This window comes from Chelonoidis abingdonii, chromosome 1 (genome assembly GCF_003597395.2).
Source record: "Chelonoidis abingdonii isolate Lonesome George chromosome 1, CheloAbing_2.0, whole genome shotgun sequence".
Classification (NCBI taxonomy): domain Eukaryota; kingdom Metazoa; phylum Chordata; order Testudines; family Testudinidae; genus Chelonoidis; species Chelonoidis abingdonii.
This window is the reverse complement of record NC_133769.1, coordinates 322,289,423-322,306,850: the sequence shown is the minus strand read 5'-3', so window position 1 is coordinate 322,306,850 and position 17,428 is coordinate 322,289,423. Positions and strand designations below refer to the sequence as shown.

The 17,428-nt window shown below is 39.4% G+C and overlaps 1 protein-coding gene across 10 annotated transcripts in view; it reads left to right on the top strand.

Moving 5' to 3' along the window:
- NBEA (neurobeachin) overlaps positions 1–17,428 on the top strand; it is an 862,398-nt gene that overhangs the window by 581,769 nt on the left and 263,201 nt on the right. For all 10 annotated transcript variants that reach the window (XM_075061639.1, XM_075061640.1, XM_075061634.1 and 7 more), the window contains one exon: positions 6,197–6,340. In XM_075061639.1, the coding sequence (XP_074917740.1) occupies positions 6,197–6,340 (144 nt within the window). The remainder of the gene's footprint in view (positions 1–6,196; positions 6,341–17,428) is intronic.

Below are 17,428 nucleotides of genomic sequence, written 5' to 3'. Positions count from 1 at the left end.
ATTTTGACCTTGGGCAAGTTGTTTAACATCTGTGGCTCTGTTTCCCAATGATCCCCAGTGCTTGGGGCGGCATGCTACGGGGGGCACTTTGCCGGTTGCCGGGAGGGCGGCAGGTGGCTCTGGTGGACCTCCCAGAGCGGCGGAACCAGCAGACCCTCCGCAGGGACGTTTGCGGGAGGTCCACCGGAGCCACGGGACCAGCAAGCGGCAGAGCGCCCCTCGCAGCGTGCCCCCGTGCTTGGGGCGGCAAAATGGCTAGAGCCAGCCCTGAGTTTCTCAACTATGTGATATATAAATCAGGGAAAAAAATCACTTCTGCACTGACACTCTGAAGCTTTTCCTGTAGTATGTTCATGTATCTTGCAGAGCATGGCTTAATGTAAAAATGGTAGATAACATTTTAATTGTCTGTTTTTGAAACAATCTTACCTTTTATCTACCCAAGTCTTTCAAACTTATGAGATTTGTTATATGTTACTCATGATATCGTTTCATGGTTCATGTCATCACATATGACTCAATCTCGTCAGAGGAACTAATTCCTTAAGTCCCTTGTTTAATTGGAAATTAAAAACCATCTTAAAGACTAAAAATGCAACAACAAAAAGCAGTGTTTTACAAAGCAGTACATGTCAGTGCACTTTGAGGAGGAAAACCACCCTTTTTTAGAAAGTTTCCCAGGGGAGCTGAAGTTCGCAAAAACTTTTCTTTACCTTCTATAAAAGAGAATTTTTAATTAAATGCAGCATTTTGCTGTAAAATGGACAGACTACTTCTGTCAAAATGCTCTTTAGAAGCCACATAAAGCTGTAAAAGACAATATATGAAAAAACTTTCTTAAATAAAAGAAGAGCACCATCCCATGAAGCTGATTTCCAGATGTTTGGAAACATTAGAATTTCCTGTCAGTACATTTAGGTAACATTAAAATGGGGTTAACTTTCCATTCTGCCAACCCTTTTCAAAGATGAAAGCGAGTTCTCTGCATAAATTGTCTTATCTGTAATTCACTGAAGTAAACTGTGGAATCAACTTTAGAAGAAGCAGTAGTTTCCTTTTGCTAGTACCATACCTACCAAACAAACTTCTTTTAAAATTAATATTTTCCCTTTATATTTAAAATAAAATGAGGTATGTTTAAAAATACTGTGTTTTAATAGATATTAAACATTGGGTGATGTATATGGTTCCGAATTTTTTCTTTTACATTTATCCTGAACATTACAGTACTCCTTGTAATGAACCACAAATTATGTTCATGGTACATGTTTAAATCTTAATCAAGAATAGGGTTGCCAATTGTGGTTGGATGTATTCACATGACATAATCTTTAATTAAAGATTAATCTTTAATTCCTGGAGACTCCAGGGCAATCCTAGAGGATTGGCAACCCTATTCCAGAAAGACATTATTTGTAGGGTTGGAACTCAGCAAGTTAACTTCATATGTAATATCTGCTGTGACCAGAAGAATCCAACTTGGAATTTACTAGTTTTATTGAAAATAGAGAAGAAAAATACAGACGTTACAACAATAAAAATCTCTGCAATCAAACAAAATAGATTTTTTACTAAAAGAAGAAAGATAGAATTTTTACATTTCATTGTTTACATGGAATGTTTATAGAGGCTGTATCTATTTTGAGACATTCATGTCTTCCTAGAATTTTTAGATGTTTATTTTGAGGGGATTCCCAAGTTGTTCCCTATTTTTTATTTAAAAAAAACAAAACTCAACCTTTTACAGATGACGTTTATAGTTTTGCAGCTTTTCAGAAATATTAAAGTATGTATATTTTCGTGGGAGTGAGTACATACTCTTGATTTTTTTTTTTTAAATGAGCTCTCTGCTACTTTTTACATATAGTGTAACTACTATAGGAAGCCACCTTTTGTTGTTTTAACAATGTGAATTTTATGCACTTATGAACAATGCCCAAGACAGTAATTGGAATGACAGAAATGGATTTTGGGTTAAATAACTATCTAAAAAACTAATTTTGTAAATGAATTTTCATTTTTTTTTTTGAGGGACATGATTCTTACGACATCCACTTTACGCAAACATGAAACTGCAGTAACCTTATGTAAGGATTTAAATATAAGAATTTAGGCCAAAATTTTAAAGCTTGGGTGCCTAGAGATAGGTACCCAGGCTTCAATTCAGTAAAGCACTTAAGTGCATGCTTAACTTGAAGTACTTAAGTATTTCCATCTTTATTCAACAGAACAGGGATGGGATTACTCAAGTGCTTCAAGTTAAACATAAGTTTAAATGCTCTGCTGAATCCAGAATCATGTGGCTGGAATTTTAAAAGGAGCTTAAGGGCTTGTCTACATGGTAAGTTATTGCACAGCCAGCCAGCATATGAAACCACAGCACAACAACTTGCTGTGCAATAATATCCTTTGTTGCACGCCCAAAACTTTTACTGCTCTATAACAGTGTCTGCGCTGGTGCGCTGCACATTCAACTCTGTTTGTCATGCAATAAAATGTAGACCTGGCCTAAGAGAGTACATGATCCAACTCTCACTAAACCTCAGTGAGAGCTGAGTACCTCATTTCCTTTGGCGTCACTGAGAATGGCAGTGTAAACTGATATTTATCCCCTTAATTAGCCCTCTGATTACCCAAGGTTTTGAGCACCCATAGCTTTGGTTGACTTCAATTCTGGGCATCCGCATTTTAAAAATTTTGCCATACTTTAAACAATTTGTTTCATTAATTTTTTTACTATCTTTTTCCAATGGAACCTCATTAAAAAGTAACTTTAATATAAAGCCTCTGGATGCTAGCTACCTAATTATTCAGAATATCTTTAGAACACACATTCCTTGTCTCCTGAGAACTGTCTTATAATGAGAGAATACTATAATTAGTTTCTTTACGGAGGAATTTTGTTGAGACTTGAAAAAAGTTATGATAAAAATATTTAGAATTCTTACTAAAATGCTGATATATAATATGTAAGGATATTAATTTATTCCTCACTCTTTTTTATATTATTGCAAACAGTGTGAAACATAGTTTCATGCCAAGTAATTTTTTATTCAGTTTGTTACCTGTTTTTGAAGACAAGCTGTTTTCCTTCTTACTCCTATTTTGAGAGGTTCTCTTATTTTTAAGGCCTTTTGAAGTCATCCCAGGAATATAAAAATAGAACATCTGTGACAGATCTATTTTAAACATATTTCACATTTCAGGATCCAAGGAGATCTGGTGGTCTGTGGTATTCGCTTGTTAATTTCTTGATGAATGAGTAGAAAGGCCAAGAAGTGCTCTCAAGACAGCAAGTCTTCTGAAGATAGATGATCTCAAATAAATTCTATTCCCAATCAGTTTTTGATTTGTTAGGTGTTAAACCATTTCTTTGTAAGGACAGTGTTTACAAGCCTTGTAATGAGACAGCCCTCTGAGACCTTACCTCTTCTTGCTGTAATTTTGATAAATGGAACTCTAATTCATAAAGGATATAGTGATTGAAGGGCAACTTTGGGTCTTATACACTTTCATTTTGATAAACGTTTGGTACAGTACAGCAAAACTAAGGTACACTCAACAAAGTGATAAATTTAAAGAACAGACAACCCAAAGCAGCTTCTATCAAACCAAAACAGCACAGTTTGCTGTATTTCTTGTAGATAAATGTATGTTTAATATTGTAAAACAAAATTGATTTTAGAAAGATTTATCTAAATTGCTGAGATCCAAATTTGCCAAACTAACTTAGTGCCTTCTACTACATTACATTTCTTATGTTGATATATTGTAGTATTTCTGTAACAGGATAACTACCGGCAGTGTGACAGGCAAGTTAAAATAGGCTAGATTTCAGCTTCCGCTTCTGAGGTTTGCCTTCAAGTTCTCATGGTACCAGCAGCACACTTTTGTTGGTTTATGAGAGGATAATTTCACACACAAATAAATAATTTTGGTGAACTGGAGTTAATCTGCAGTTATACCCAACTGTAACATTTGGAGAATTTCAGTTCTTATGAAAATAAGAAGCTTTTATAAGGAAGAGTGCGGGGGAACAATCTCTGCACACTTCCTCCTGCCATGCTGTCAGTTCATCTCAGGCAGGGTCTACAGCACTGTCACTACTCCAATACTAAGATGTTTCGAAGCAGAGACTTCTTGTGGCAAGTGATTCTAAATTATGTGTCTTATGATAGGGTGAAACATACACAAAGTTCTAATTTAGCTGTTAACACTCAGCACTTGTGACCTAAACTAGATAGGCTACTGTATTACATTACTCCCTCTTTCCAAACTCTGTCTCAAGTCATTTTTTGTGGTCTTTTATTTTTAAAATTGTAGTACTTGGTTAGATATTTGAAGACTTTCACCTTTTGATCATTGGTTCAAATTTAAACCAGGTCTGCAGTAACAGCAAGGTGTTGCCATTTGGTGGGTGTTAAGTGGCATATGCAAAATGAGTTGATGGTCTTGCTCTGGTTGCTCAGGCAACATCATAAAAACTATCACTGCAGTTGATGCTAATTGAAACCCTTTTATACAATCTCAACCGAAATGGCCGCAATTGAAAGAACATGGAAACTAGAGATACTGCTCTCTAATCTAGGGTGAGACGATATGCTTCTGGTGCCTGGGCTGTATCTGTTCTGTGGGTGAACAGTGGACTTCAGTCTTCAAGGTTTTCATCCCATCACCTTACATCTACTTTAAATAATTATAGAGTGAAATCTTGATCCCACTAACGTCAATGAGAATTCTGCTATGGGTGTAAAGATCCAGCCAAATAGGAAACAAATGTCTAAATTATACTACACCTAGGGAAGATTAGACTTGATTCTTAGTTCTCACAACCAGATTAGAAAATTATAAATTGTAGATTGATATACAGTACATTAATATTAATCACTCTGTTTTGGGTGCCGTAATCCTTAGATAGAAAACCCCAAAGAAGAGGTTCCATTTTCAGAGCTAAACACTAAAAAGAAGCTAGTAACTACTGTGTATGCTTAAATAACAGTCAGTTCATTACTAAGATTAATATCTAGGAGTCCAAGGTGGAGACGTATAAAGATAAGTGAGGATTTATATGATATATAATCTTTTTATTAATTTTCCTGTGAAAAAGTGAGGATAGTAACAGAAAGCATACTGGCATTGAGAACTGCTATGAGTCTGTTATCTCTGGGGCGGGGGGAAAGACTTATGATTTGTCTCAAATTGTGAAAGAATTGTTTTGCTGACCTCACAATGTTATGTAAAGGGTTTCAGAGTACAGCATGCTTTGTCTGGACTAGCCCTCTCCAGCTCTTTCAAGTAAATTTTATTAATATCTCTATACTTGTTTTGAGAAGTGTTAATCACCTTTATAATTTTATCATTTAAACCCAGTTGGCACACTTTTGAGCACTATAGAGAGGCACATAGTAATTTTATAAAGTGTAAGATGCTCTGAAAAGCTGCCAATTTAAGTAGATAAAAATGGATGTAGACAGGGGAGAAGAGATGAAACACACAATGTGTAATTGGCATGTGCCGTCTTGGTACCAAGATTTTTGCAGGGCTTTTTTGTTTTGTTTTTTAATTTAAGAAAATCATTCCCTTTCACCTTTCCTTTCTTGTCTCTCTCCTGAACACCTGAAATGGTCACAGCTCATTATTACCCCATGCTGAATTTATCCTCTTTGTCTCTCACTCCTCCATCCTGTCCCTCCTTTGCTTATGACTTAGTGAAATAATTACAGACAAATCAGGAGAAACCCTTAAAGTTCCAAATGCCTAACAGCATCTCTTTACTCAGAGGGGAACTGGTAGGGACTGTATCTGGGAGGTTACTGGAAGGCAGGACTCCAGAAGTGCAAGAATAGCTCCTGCTACATGCACCCCCACTCGGGGAAGCTGAAGGAGAAATATAGAAGACAAACAAAATATAAATTATTGAAAAGAAGGAAAGAATATTTTAAAAGCAAAACCTGTTTCAAAGTCACAGGTTATTCAAAAGACAGACTGAGGATGCACATTCCATAATCCTTGCTAAAAGTTTCATACAATTTATCTCTTTCAAATGTTCTACCTTTTTAAATAAGTACTTTTAAAAAACTATATTATTTTCTTTTTAATGTACAAGACTTGTGGTAGTACTATGGTTGGTGTATTGGTGTTTTATACAAAAAATAAACATTTAACTAAGTTAACAATATTTTAAACTTATATTTAGGCACTGAAGAAGATGTAGTAAAGTCAAAGAAAACTTTCCGAAGTCAGGCTGTGGTAAATCAGAATGCAGAAACCGAGCTCATGCTGGAAGGGGATGATGATGCTGTCAGTCTGCTCCAAGAGAAAGAGATTGACAACCTTGCAGGTAATTTTTTTTTTATCACTAACATGGTATCAATAAATAGATGATGTAAAAATCTTAACTTTTAACCTCTGTAACCAGTGCCCTGTGTTGACAGTTATTTAATGGACTTCTGATAGTGCCCACGGTTACAATGGGACCAGATGACTGATATTCTGGGTCCAACAGATGTTCTATTACTGTGAGTTGAGGTAACTGATTCAGTTATAAGTCCTTCTACAATGGTCTTCTGCCAGCCCAGTGGGGATTAAGCAAAACCCTGGGTACTACTGCACCTCGTTGAACTGCTAAAAGACCAGAGTAGAAGACCAGAACAGTTGAAATGAGGAGGAAAAATACTCTCAGAACTTGTTTTTTTTTGTTTTTTTTCATTTTTTTTAAGTCAGGAGATTGACTGTATTTCCATTTCCCTAGTTTTCACAGCCACTTCTCTCACTAGATCAGGGGTTCTCAAAGTGGGGGTCGGGACCCCTCAGGGGGTCGCGAGGTTATTACATGGGGGGTCGCAAGCTGTCAGCCTCCACCCCAAATCCCACTTTACCTCTAGCATTTATAATGGTGTTAAATATATAAAAAAGTGTTTTTAATGTATAAAAGGGGGTCACACTCAAAGGCTTGCTTCGTGAAAGGGGTCACCAGTACAAAAGTCTGAGAACCGCTGCACTAGATCAAGGGAGTTTGTTGAGGGCTATCTGCTTCTGCACTCTCCCCCGCAGCCACCTCTCAGTGAAACCAGAGGGACTGTAGAGCAGCATATACTCTGTCACAGTAGTAGGATGGAAAAGGGGAGGCTTCCTGCTGCAAGTAGAGATTGAAAAGGGGTGAAGCTGCAACTAAAGAGTGAACATTGTTGATCTGAATGCAAGTTGGGAGTGAATAGAACTCTTCATATCAACACATTCCACTGGAGTGGTGGTGGTGTGGTCAGGTCTTAGATTCGCTCCTGGAATTGTGTTCCGGTGAGTTCTTACATGTTCTGCGTTGAAGCACCATGTTACTTGTTGTGGAAGATGTATGAAATAATGACACTTTTGGAATTAATACATTCTCCAGTGTGTTATCTCATGTGGAGTGAAAATATGAGAAATGTGCCTGGAATGAGGTATCGGTATTAAAAGATTAATTTTACTGTGGAAGATATATTTTGTTAATTTGCACTGTGACTGGGGAAATGGGGATTTTGTGATATATTGAAGGAGAAACTTGAAACATCACTGAGTTTAAGATTAAATTCTCCTTACTCCAGTACTTCTTTCTGATGTCACAGGCAGTGGAAATTGGAAGTCAGAAATTAGATCATGCATGAATGACAAAAAATAATGAATGAAGTTAGTCTAGCAGTTTGAAATTAAATTATAAAAAAACTCATGTTGAGACCAACTAATAAACAATATTATCATCAACAGTATGGCAACTCAGTATTTACCTGTTTAGAAATGTCCATTTTTGTACCCATCACTGAACACCTTGCTGTCTCACCTTGGTAAAATAGTAAGTTTAGACAGCTCATGTGATCGCTTAATCTAGATTTCTTTGGTAGGTTTCATTTAATAGAAGAGAGAGGTTGGAGGCATCTCTATCAAGCTCCACCTTTGACATACACCCCAGATAAATACTTATATACAATTGCTATGGTTTAAAGGCTACAGTATGCAGCTATATTAAAATGTTGATTTAACCCGCATGGTAATCTGATAAAGCTGTTTTGCATCTTGAAAGTCCCTATAATTCCTCTGCAAACTGTAGGCTCTTGTACATACTTGACACTGTCCTGCTAGTTAAAACACTGAGATGCAAGGCATGCCTCATGGTCCTATCCTTCTTTTAGAAACTCATACTTAGGGGAAAGGGTCATATGTTTCTGATCTCAGAGATGCAGATGAATATGACCCTCTGCCCTAAGAATTTCGCTCTTTCCCTGTATCAATGGTTCTCAAACTGTGGGTTGGGACCCCAGAGTGAGTCATGACTCCATTTTAATGGGGTTGACAGGGCTGGCTTATACTTGCTGGGGCCAAAGCCCATGCCACACTGCCCGGGACCAAAGCCTGAGGTCTTCAGCCCTGGGTGGAACGATTCAGGTTACAGGCCCCCTGCCTGGGGCTGAAGCCCTGGGGCTTTGGCTTTGCCCCTCCCATTCCCAGGGAGGCGGGGTTCAGGAAGGCTGAGGCTTCCATCTCCCCTTCTGGATTTGTGTAGTACTTTTTGTTGTCAGAATGGGATCGTAGTACAATGAAGTTTGAGAACCCCTGCCCTATATAATTCAAAACTGGATTATGGATATTGATAAAAATTAACATCTTAAACATTGCCAGGAAATCTGCCTTAGGAATGTCAGCAATTTGCCTGAATGCTTGCAAGGCACTTCCATAAATAAATGTCATAAACAAAAGTCAGTGCCATCTTCTAAAACGTGGATCCCATCATCTTTGGCCTCTTGTATAATATCAGGTAGTGTCTCAGCTGCACCATCAAGGGACTTTAGAAGTATTACTACCTCCTGGTTAGTCTCCTTTCTGCAATTGTCACTTCTAGTAGGACAAATGGTGCTGTACCATATAATATAGGGGAGACTTTCTGACCATGTGAAAGTAGTGGCAAGAAATGCGGCAGCAGTACACACATGTGCACACACCAACCAAAAAAAACCCAAAAAACCCATCATTTCATTTTTACCTTCAAACTAATCCAAATCCTTGAAACTAAGTCAAGGGTAGATGCGGAAGGGGGAGGACAGTGGAGAGAAAATAAATGCAGGAGTTAATTTTCAGAAAACATCCTTCTGATGCTGTGTCAGCTCCACCAATCACTAGAATTATTTACTGCATGATTTTACACTAGATAAGAAAACTGTTTTCCAAAGGTCGTCACACTCACAGGGTGATTCCAAAACACCTAGCAACCTAAATAAAAAAAGACAACTGTTAGCTATTTTTTTCCATGAGAAATATTAGAACTCACAGCCCTGCCAAGAGCATACCCCACAGAAGCAAGACCATCCATTCTTTCTTTCTTGGAAAAAACAGAAGTGTAGTTCTCTTCTGTAAAAATTCTACATCTTGTCTATACCTTTTCTACACCTGTCACCAAAATATACCAAGAGACACATCTGCTTGCTTTAGTGATTTAGGGTATATCTACAGTGCAAGAAACCACCTATGGCTGGCCCAGGTGAGGTAACTTGGGCTCCCAGGGGTCGGGCTGTGGGGCTATAAAATTACAGTGTAGATGTTTGGGCTTGGGCTAGACTCTGGGATCTGAGACCGCACAAGGGGGAGAGTCCTAGGGTTGCCAGATGTCTAGTTTTCAACCAGAACACCCAGTCAAAAAGGGACCCTGGCGTATCTGGTCAGCACTGCTGACCAGGCCATTAAAGTCCGGTTGGCCACAGCAGGGCTGTCAGGCTCCCTGCCTGGTTCTGCATGGCTCCCAGGAAGTGGCCAGCATGTCCCCCCAGCTCAGTGACAACCACGGGAGCTCTGTGTGTTGCCTCCACCATGAGCACCAGCTCTGCAGCTTCCATTGACCAGGAACCATGGCCAATGGGAGTTGCAGGGGCAGCACCTGCAGGTGGTGGCAGTGCGCAGAGCCCCTTGGCCATCCTCCACCTAAGAGCCAGAGAGACTTGTTGCAGCTTCCTGGGAGCTGCCTGAGGTAAGTGCCACCTGGAGCCTGATTTCCCCCGCCCCATGCCCCAACCTCCAGCCCCAGACCTGAGTTCCGTCCTGCACCTCAACTCCCTACCCCTGCTCGGAACCCCTTCCTGCACCAAAACTCCCTTCTGGAGCCTGCACCCCCTTCCCCTCCTGCACCACAACCCCCTGCCACAGCCCAGAGCCCCCTCCCACACTCCAAACCTCTCATCCCCAGCCCCACCCCTGAGTCCGAACCTCCAGCCAGAGCCCTCACCCTCTCCCTCAGCCTGTCCCAGTCCAGTGAAAATAAGCTGCGGAGGGAAGGGGATAGAGTGAGCCGGGGGCGGGGCAGGGGCAGAGCCAAGGGTGTTTGATTTTCTGCAAATAGAAAGTTGGCACAAGTGTTTTATTAGAGGGTAGACATACCCTAAAGTAAGTTTACTACCTTTTATTCCTGTTAGCAGAGCAAACACAATTAAGAATGGAATAAATTATTTTTCTCTTCATATGTTATGAATAGAGCTGATTGGGAATTATCCATGCAAATGATTTTCTTATGGGGAAATGCAGTTTCTTCCAAATCTAAATGTTCTGGTTTGACACACATCAGAATATTTCATTTTTTGAAGTAACCTGAAATGTTTTGTTTAAAATCAGTGCAATCAAATATTAAACTACATTTCCCTGTCAGTGCATTGCTTTAGGGAGTTGTAGTTTGGGCTCCCATTCTCTCCTAAGGGGTATGCTCCCCAGAGAACTAAATCTCCCATAATGCAATTCAGATTGCCCTCTGATCAAGCTACATGGTGCATTGTGGGACCCATGACTCTGGATGCATTATGAGATATGTAGTCCAGCTAGGGCTCCTGGTCCATAAGGGAAAATTGGGACATCAGACTTCCAAGCCACAACTGCCATGAGGTAATGCACCACTGTGGGAAAGTGTAGTTTAATACTTAACTGAGTCATTTAAAATCAGTTCAACAACCCAAAACATTCTGACTTAGGGAATGTCAAAATGTTTTGTTTCAATCAAAAATGTCAAAATGAAATGTTTTAACTTTCCGAATTGGAATTTGTTGGAATTCCATTCCATGAATAATTTTGAATTTTTTTCTCTCCCAATTTGGGATGAAAACAAATACTGAAATATAGGAATTTCCCAGTGGATAGGAATTCTGAATTTCACTCAGCTCTTAACTATGCACAGAGTTGTACAAAGTTCCAGGAACAATCCTTTATTATGATTATTATTTATATTACAGTAATATTTGAGACTTATCATGATGAGGACTAGGGTTGCCAACATTGTATTTTAAAAATAAGGGGCTGATTTCTTAGAACCTGTGGCTCACTCCTCCTCTCTATATCATCATCAGTAGTAGCAGTATTAATAATAATAATAAGTAGTACTTTCCTAAATTCACCTGGGGTATTTCTTGTTGCTTTTTGCAGAACTCAACCACTCCCAATCTTGTACAGAGATGAAAAAATAAGGGATGTCCCTTGCAATAAGGGACTGTTGACAACCCTAGGACCCCATTGTGCTTGGCACTGTACAAATACTGACAGACCCTTCCCTGAAGAGTTTAACTCTGTGACACAGGCATTGAAGGCCATGGATTTGCACAAAGTCTCATTAAGAACAGTATTGGGACTGTTGGTCCTTTAGAATTGGTGGTGGAGTGAGAAAAAAGAACGCAGCTTGACTTTCAGATCTCAGGTTCAGGTTTCAGGGTTTAGCACTGAAAATAACATGTTTATCTGTAAACTGAACACATTTGATCTGGAAGTTGTTGAAACACAGTAAATATAGGATTCCACAATGCCATTTACTTCTGCTTTTCAGAGAAGACCCACACTTAGGCCTGTCTTTATTCAAAGATGTACTGGTTTAACTTGGTCAGTTTGAAAAAGAGAGTTACTTAAATGGGTCCATAACCCTACATGGACACTGAATTCAATTTAAAACTGGGTTATATTGATTTAGTTTGACTCACTAAAGAATTAAGTTAAACTAAATCAATATAAACCAAGTAAATATAGAATTAAGAGTGCCCACACAGGCTTTTGGACACATTTAACTCAATCAGTTAAAAAAAAACACATTATATTAAAACAGTGCAACTCTAAATATAGAGACACATCAGTTATTAGAAAACTATTCACTCAGAAAATATAAATATTGTAATACCTTGATTTTTCAGTTTTGTTTTAACTTTGAAAATGCTAAGGAAAGTTAAAACAGACTATGGGCAGGACCGGCTCCAGGCACCAGCCGAGCAAGCTCATGCTTGAGGCGGCAGATTCTACGGGGCGGCATTCCGCCCACACCTAGGGCGGCATGGCCGCTTTTTTTTTTTTGGTTTGGTTTGTTGCTCCGGCTGCCCTGGAGCAAACTCAGCAGGGCAGCCCGCGTCCTTCCCTCCCCGCCAACTGGAGCGGAGCGGAGCCCTCCTGGCAGGCAGCGTGGTGGTCGGGGCTGCGGGGTGAGTGCCCCACTGAAGCGCTGGCCACCCCCCTTCTCTCCCCCACCTCCACTTTGCTGCTCCGTCCGCACCATGTTCCCCCCCAGATTCGGTTTTTTCAGCTATGAATCTGGGAATACCTCCCCCCCTAAGTATACAAGTACACAATTAAAATCCTTTCAGCAAAAATACAAAATTGACTCCTTCCAGCAAATACACAATTAAGCTCCTCTCACCAAATCACATTGCAAAATAAAAGAAAACAAACATAAGTGCTCTATACTCCATTATCTTACCTAGTACCTCACTATTCTGAATTATAAGAGCTCTGTATCGAAGATTGGAGGAAAACACTGGTTGCAGCTGGTGTCACATTCAGAACCAGAAGAAACAACAACAAATTCAATAGCACACATCAGAGAGACTTCCGCTCCCTCAAATTTGAAGTATACTGTCAAGTTATCCTGTCCCTGAATTGCGATTCTGCTGAGTCCCTGATTGGTCCTCTGGTCAGGTGACAGCCAGGCTTACTGAACTTGTTAACCCTTTACAGTCAAAAGAGATATAAAGTACTTCTGTTCTATTAACTCCTACTATCTGTTTATGACAATGGCAGTCTTTCAAGATTACTATCATATCCCCCCTCACTCTCTTCTTTCCCGAACTAAACATACCCACTTCCTTCAGCCTTTGCTCATATATCTTGCATGCCATCCTTTTAATCATCTTGGTCTCTCGTCTCTAGATCCTTTCTAGTTTCCGTACATCCTTTCTACTACATTGGTGACCAAAATTGTACACAGTACTCCAGCTGAGGCCTAACTAGCACCGAGTAGAGAGATACTATCACCTCCCATGACTTGCATGCTATGCCTCTGTTAAACTAATACAATTTTAGGTTGCCCTCATCCCCCTTTTATTTTTTTGCAACAGCATCACATTGCTGACTCATGTTGAAGTTGTGATCCACCACAACTCGAAGATCTTTCTCAGCAGTGCTGCTGCCAAGCTAGTTTTGCCCCTTTATGTATTTGTGCATTTCATTTTTCTTTCATAAGTGTAGCACCTTACTTTTATCTTTGCTGAATTGCATTGTGTTGTCTATAGCGCAGTTCTCAAATTTATCAAGATACCTCTGAATTCTAGCTCTATCCTCTAAAGTGTTGGCAAATATCCCGCTCCTCCAGCTTTGTGACCAAAATTGTCCAGCTGCTTTGAATTTAGTCAAATTGGTCAGAAGATCTCTGATTTGTTTTTTACTTATCCCAATCTGCATTCTTTCATCATAGAATATCAGGGTTGGAAGGGACCTCATTTAGTCCAACCTTCTGCACAAAGCAGGACCAATCCCCAACTAAATCCCCAAATGGCCCCCTCAAGGACTGAACTCACAAACCTGGGCTTAGCAGGCCCAATGCTCAAACCACTGAGCTATCTTTCCTCTACATCAGACTAGCTTGATGTTGAGCTTTAGTATTACATCTTTTAAGAACTGCCAGCCCCTGTCAACTCCTTTTCTTGCTAATTGGTCTTTCCATTGGACCTTGCCTATTATTTCTACAAGTCAGTTAAAATCTGCCTTTCAGAAGTCCAGCATCCTTGTTTTGCTGTTCTCATGTCCTCCTTTCCAAAGGATCTTGAATTGTTTCAGATCATGATCACTTCCTCCCAAGTTCCCAACCACCTTCACATTCGCAACTAATTCATCCCTGTTGGTCAGGGGATGAATCCAAAATCCAAAATGGATGACATCTTAGTTGTTTCTTCAACTTTCTGAATCAGAAAGTTGTCCCCTACACACATGCTAAGAATTTGCAGAACATATTATGTTGTGCTGTGCTAATCTTCCAACAGATATAATGGCAGTTAAAATCCCCCATTAATACTAGCTCATGTGTGTTAGCTAATTTTATTACCTGCTTGTAACACTTCCTCTTCCTGATTTGATGGTCTGTAATAGACCCCCACCATAACATCACTACTGTTCTTTTCCCTTGTCATCCTCACCCACAGATTCTCAATAGATCTGTCCCTCACATTCTCTTGGATGTCAGAGCAAGTGTCTACATTCATAACATACGGTGCAACACTTCTCTCTTTTTTTTCCCATACCTATCCTTTCAGAACAAGCTATACCCCTCAATGCTGGTACTCTAGTCATGGGAGTTGTCCCATGATGTGCATACGTTTCAGCTGCACCGTAATGTGGCATTTGTAAGCTTTCAGAACTAACAGTTAGGACCAGACAGACAAAGTAGTTCAGGCAATATTTTTGACCAGTCTCTAAATAGTGAGTAATATCTGCACATGAATGAGAGAAAGGAAATAAAGATGGGAGTAGATGAGGCTCCAAGAATATTTGCAGAGGGAAAAGTCAGCTGGGATGGTCCTGCCACAGGTTTTTATTCGCTATGTAGACATACCCATAGTGGATGCATTTACTTCCTGCCCTGGGCTATGAAAAATAAGTTGGATCATGGGAATTGGACGGCTTGTAGGAGTATTAATGAGATACAGGGCCTTTCATTTCCAGATCTGTTCAAATCTAGACGAGATTGATAGCAAGCAAAAGTTACCGACATCTATTTGGTGGCCTATGCAAAATTACTAGTTTGTCTCGTTTCAGTCACAATCATTATTACATCATTATAATTTTGAGTAATTTCCAATTAAAATTGTTTGTGTTGAGAGAAAATTGAAACAGTTCCAAAAGTTCTAGTATGTTAAAACTATGTAACGTTATCTAAAATAAATAAGTAAATCAGTAAGCCTGTAACGGGTATTTTCAATCATTTATTTACATTTCTGACAAGATTTTAGGAGCCTTACGTAGGGCCAGATTCTGTTTTAAAAACTGTCTTGCTTCCACACTAGGGGTACAATTACAAGATTAAAAAACCTCGTTAAAAAAATAAATATCCTTGGTGGTGGAGAACCTGAGTACGATTTTTACTGAACCTGTTTTTTATATAATTGTAAACTGAATTTGGAGAGAGAAATGCATTTTAAAATGTATTCAATGTTAGTAGCATCTCTTGTGCCCCAAATCTGCAACGGAATTTTCTTTACTAGAACTCAACTATACAGATCTTCTGGTAAGTTGTGCCACTCTATATAGCTTTCTCTTTACCAATTTTAACAAATAGTATAGGACATCTTTTGATTTCCCCTTTCCTCAGTTTCATCAACTTCTCTCTCTGACCAGTGCAGGCTGCATTTCTTCATCCATTCCTTACAATCTAGTCTGCCAGAGTTTTCATTGGCCCTTTACTTTATTGTAGCCCTATTAGTCTTGTGGTTCCAAATATGGAAAGTTTACTGAGCCAGATTTTCAGTCTGTGACTGCTATATATTCAAATTTTGATCCTTAAATCAACATGTAAAGAAGGAAATAATTTTTGTACATGAGTTTAATTTAAATTCAGTCATAAACTACACACAAAGAGAGAGAGAGAGAACTGCTCTGTAGCCATTTCCTACTTGAAAATATCAAAAGCAATAATTTCAGAAACATCCTATTTTTAGGCCTTTCAGTATTTTAATCAATTTGGTTTCACATTATCCAAAATATTCTATCAAATTTTATGACTCCCAAACACAACTTTGAAGAGCCCCTCTTACCATGCCTTTCTCCTCCACCCGGTCCCTAAAAATGTATATTGTTATCCATCCATTTTGGATACTGAGCTCCTTAGTGGACTGATGCCTACCCAGCTGGGTTCCCTAACTCCTAAAATGGCATCTGGATTTCTTGATGTCCCTGCCTCTCAACTGACTAGTTGGTTACTCTGGACTTATTATCAAGGTTGGGGTACTGAGACAGCTTTTCATGTCCTTAGGGCTCTCCCCTACTTATCAGATAGCCAGGATTCTAGGGGACACCAGTCGCCTACCTATGATGGGTGCAGGATTGTTTTAATACTGTCTCTGCTTGCTTTGTCATTTGCAAAGCCCCTCAGATCCCCAAGAATCACTGTCTCAGGGTACTCATTATGTCATTGTATTGTCTAGGCCCTATCCAAACTATAGCCTTGCCTCATGCACTCTGATCTGCACAGGCAAAGCCCCAACAACTTCACTGGGCTCCATGGAGGTGTAAGAATCTGCCTACATGGATTAGATTGCAGGGCTGTGACCTAAATCTGAAATTATGTTAGCAACAATTGTGTTTAAACAGAGTTAAGTTACTATAGTCAGAGTTTTACTGACCAGTACGGACAGGGATTTTTTTTCCTGAACATTGTTTTATAAAAAGTAGTCAAGGACAAAGAGGTAGCAGCCTGCCACTGGTCTCCAACAAAATCCCTGTCCTCACTGGTCAAGGAAATCATGCAAGTGTCAACTGTATTCAAAAACAACTGTCAGTAAAATTTCAGCTGCTGTATGGACAGTCTCCTAAAGTTAGTCTGGGAAATTATGTGCACTTTTACAACTTTTTCAGTTTAAAATAAATTTGAAATGATGACTCAACTATACCCTTGACACCTTTTACAAACATGTACATAATATATAACATACACAAATTCAACAGCTCATTTCTTCCCCCAAAATCCAACATGCGCACAGCAAGTAACCAGTCAAATTACCCCACACTCCCTGAGCATACTATCCCTCTGCCATCTTACCCTTTCTTTCTCCACAACTTGAGGAAATACAAACCTTGCACATGGCCTGAAGGTAGTGGAATGGTCTATTTCACTATTTCAAAGTCGAAGTCCTCACAATTTGATTCAATTCAGTAAACGTATTGGCATGACAAGCTATACTACTGTTGCCAAAGAAAGACAGACCCCACAGATAGCTCTTCAGAAGCAGGTACCACCCATCAAAGTTATTGCTACATGGTATGTTAGGTGTCTGATCCTGTGTCCATTTGTTATTAGACTCAGTTTCTTATTGAAGACAGGTTGCTGTGTAGCATGATGCCACCTTGACTGCCATGCTCCCTTTTCCCAGAATCAGATGAAGTTTTTTCTTTTCACTTTTTG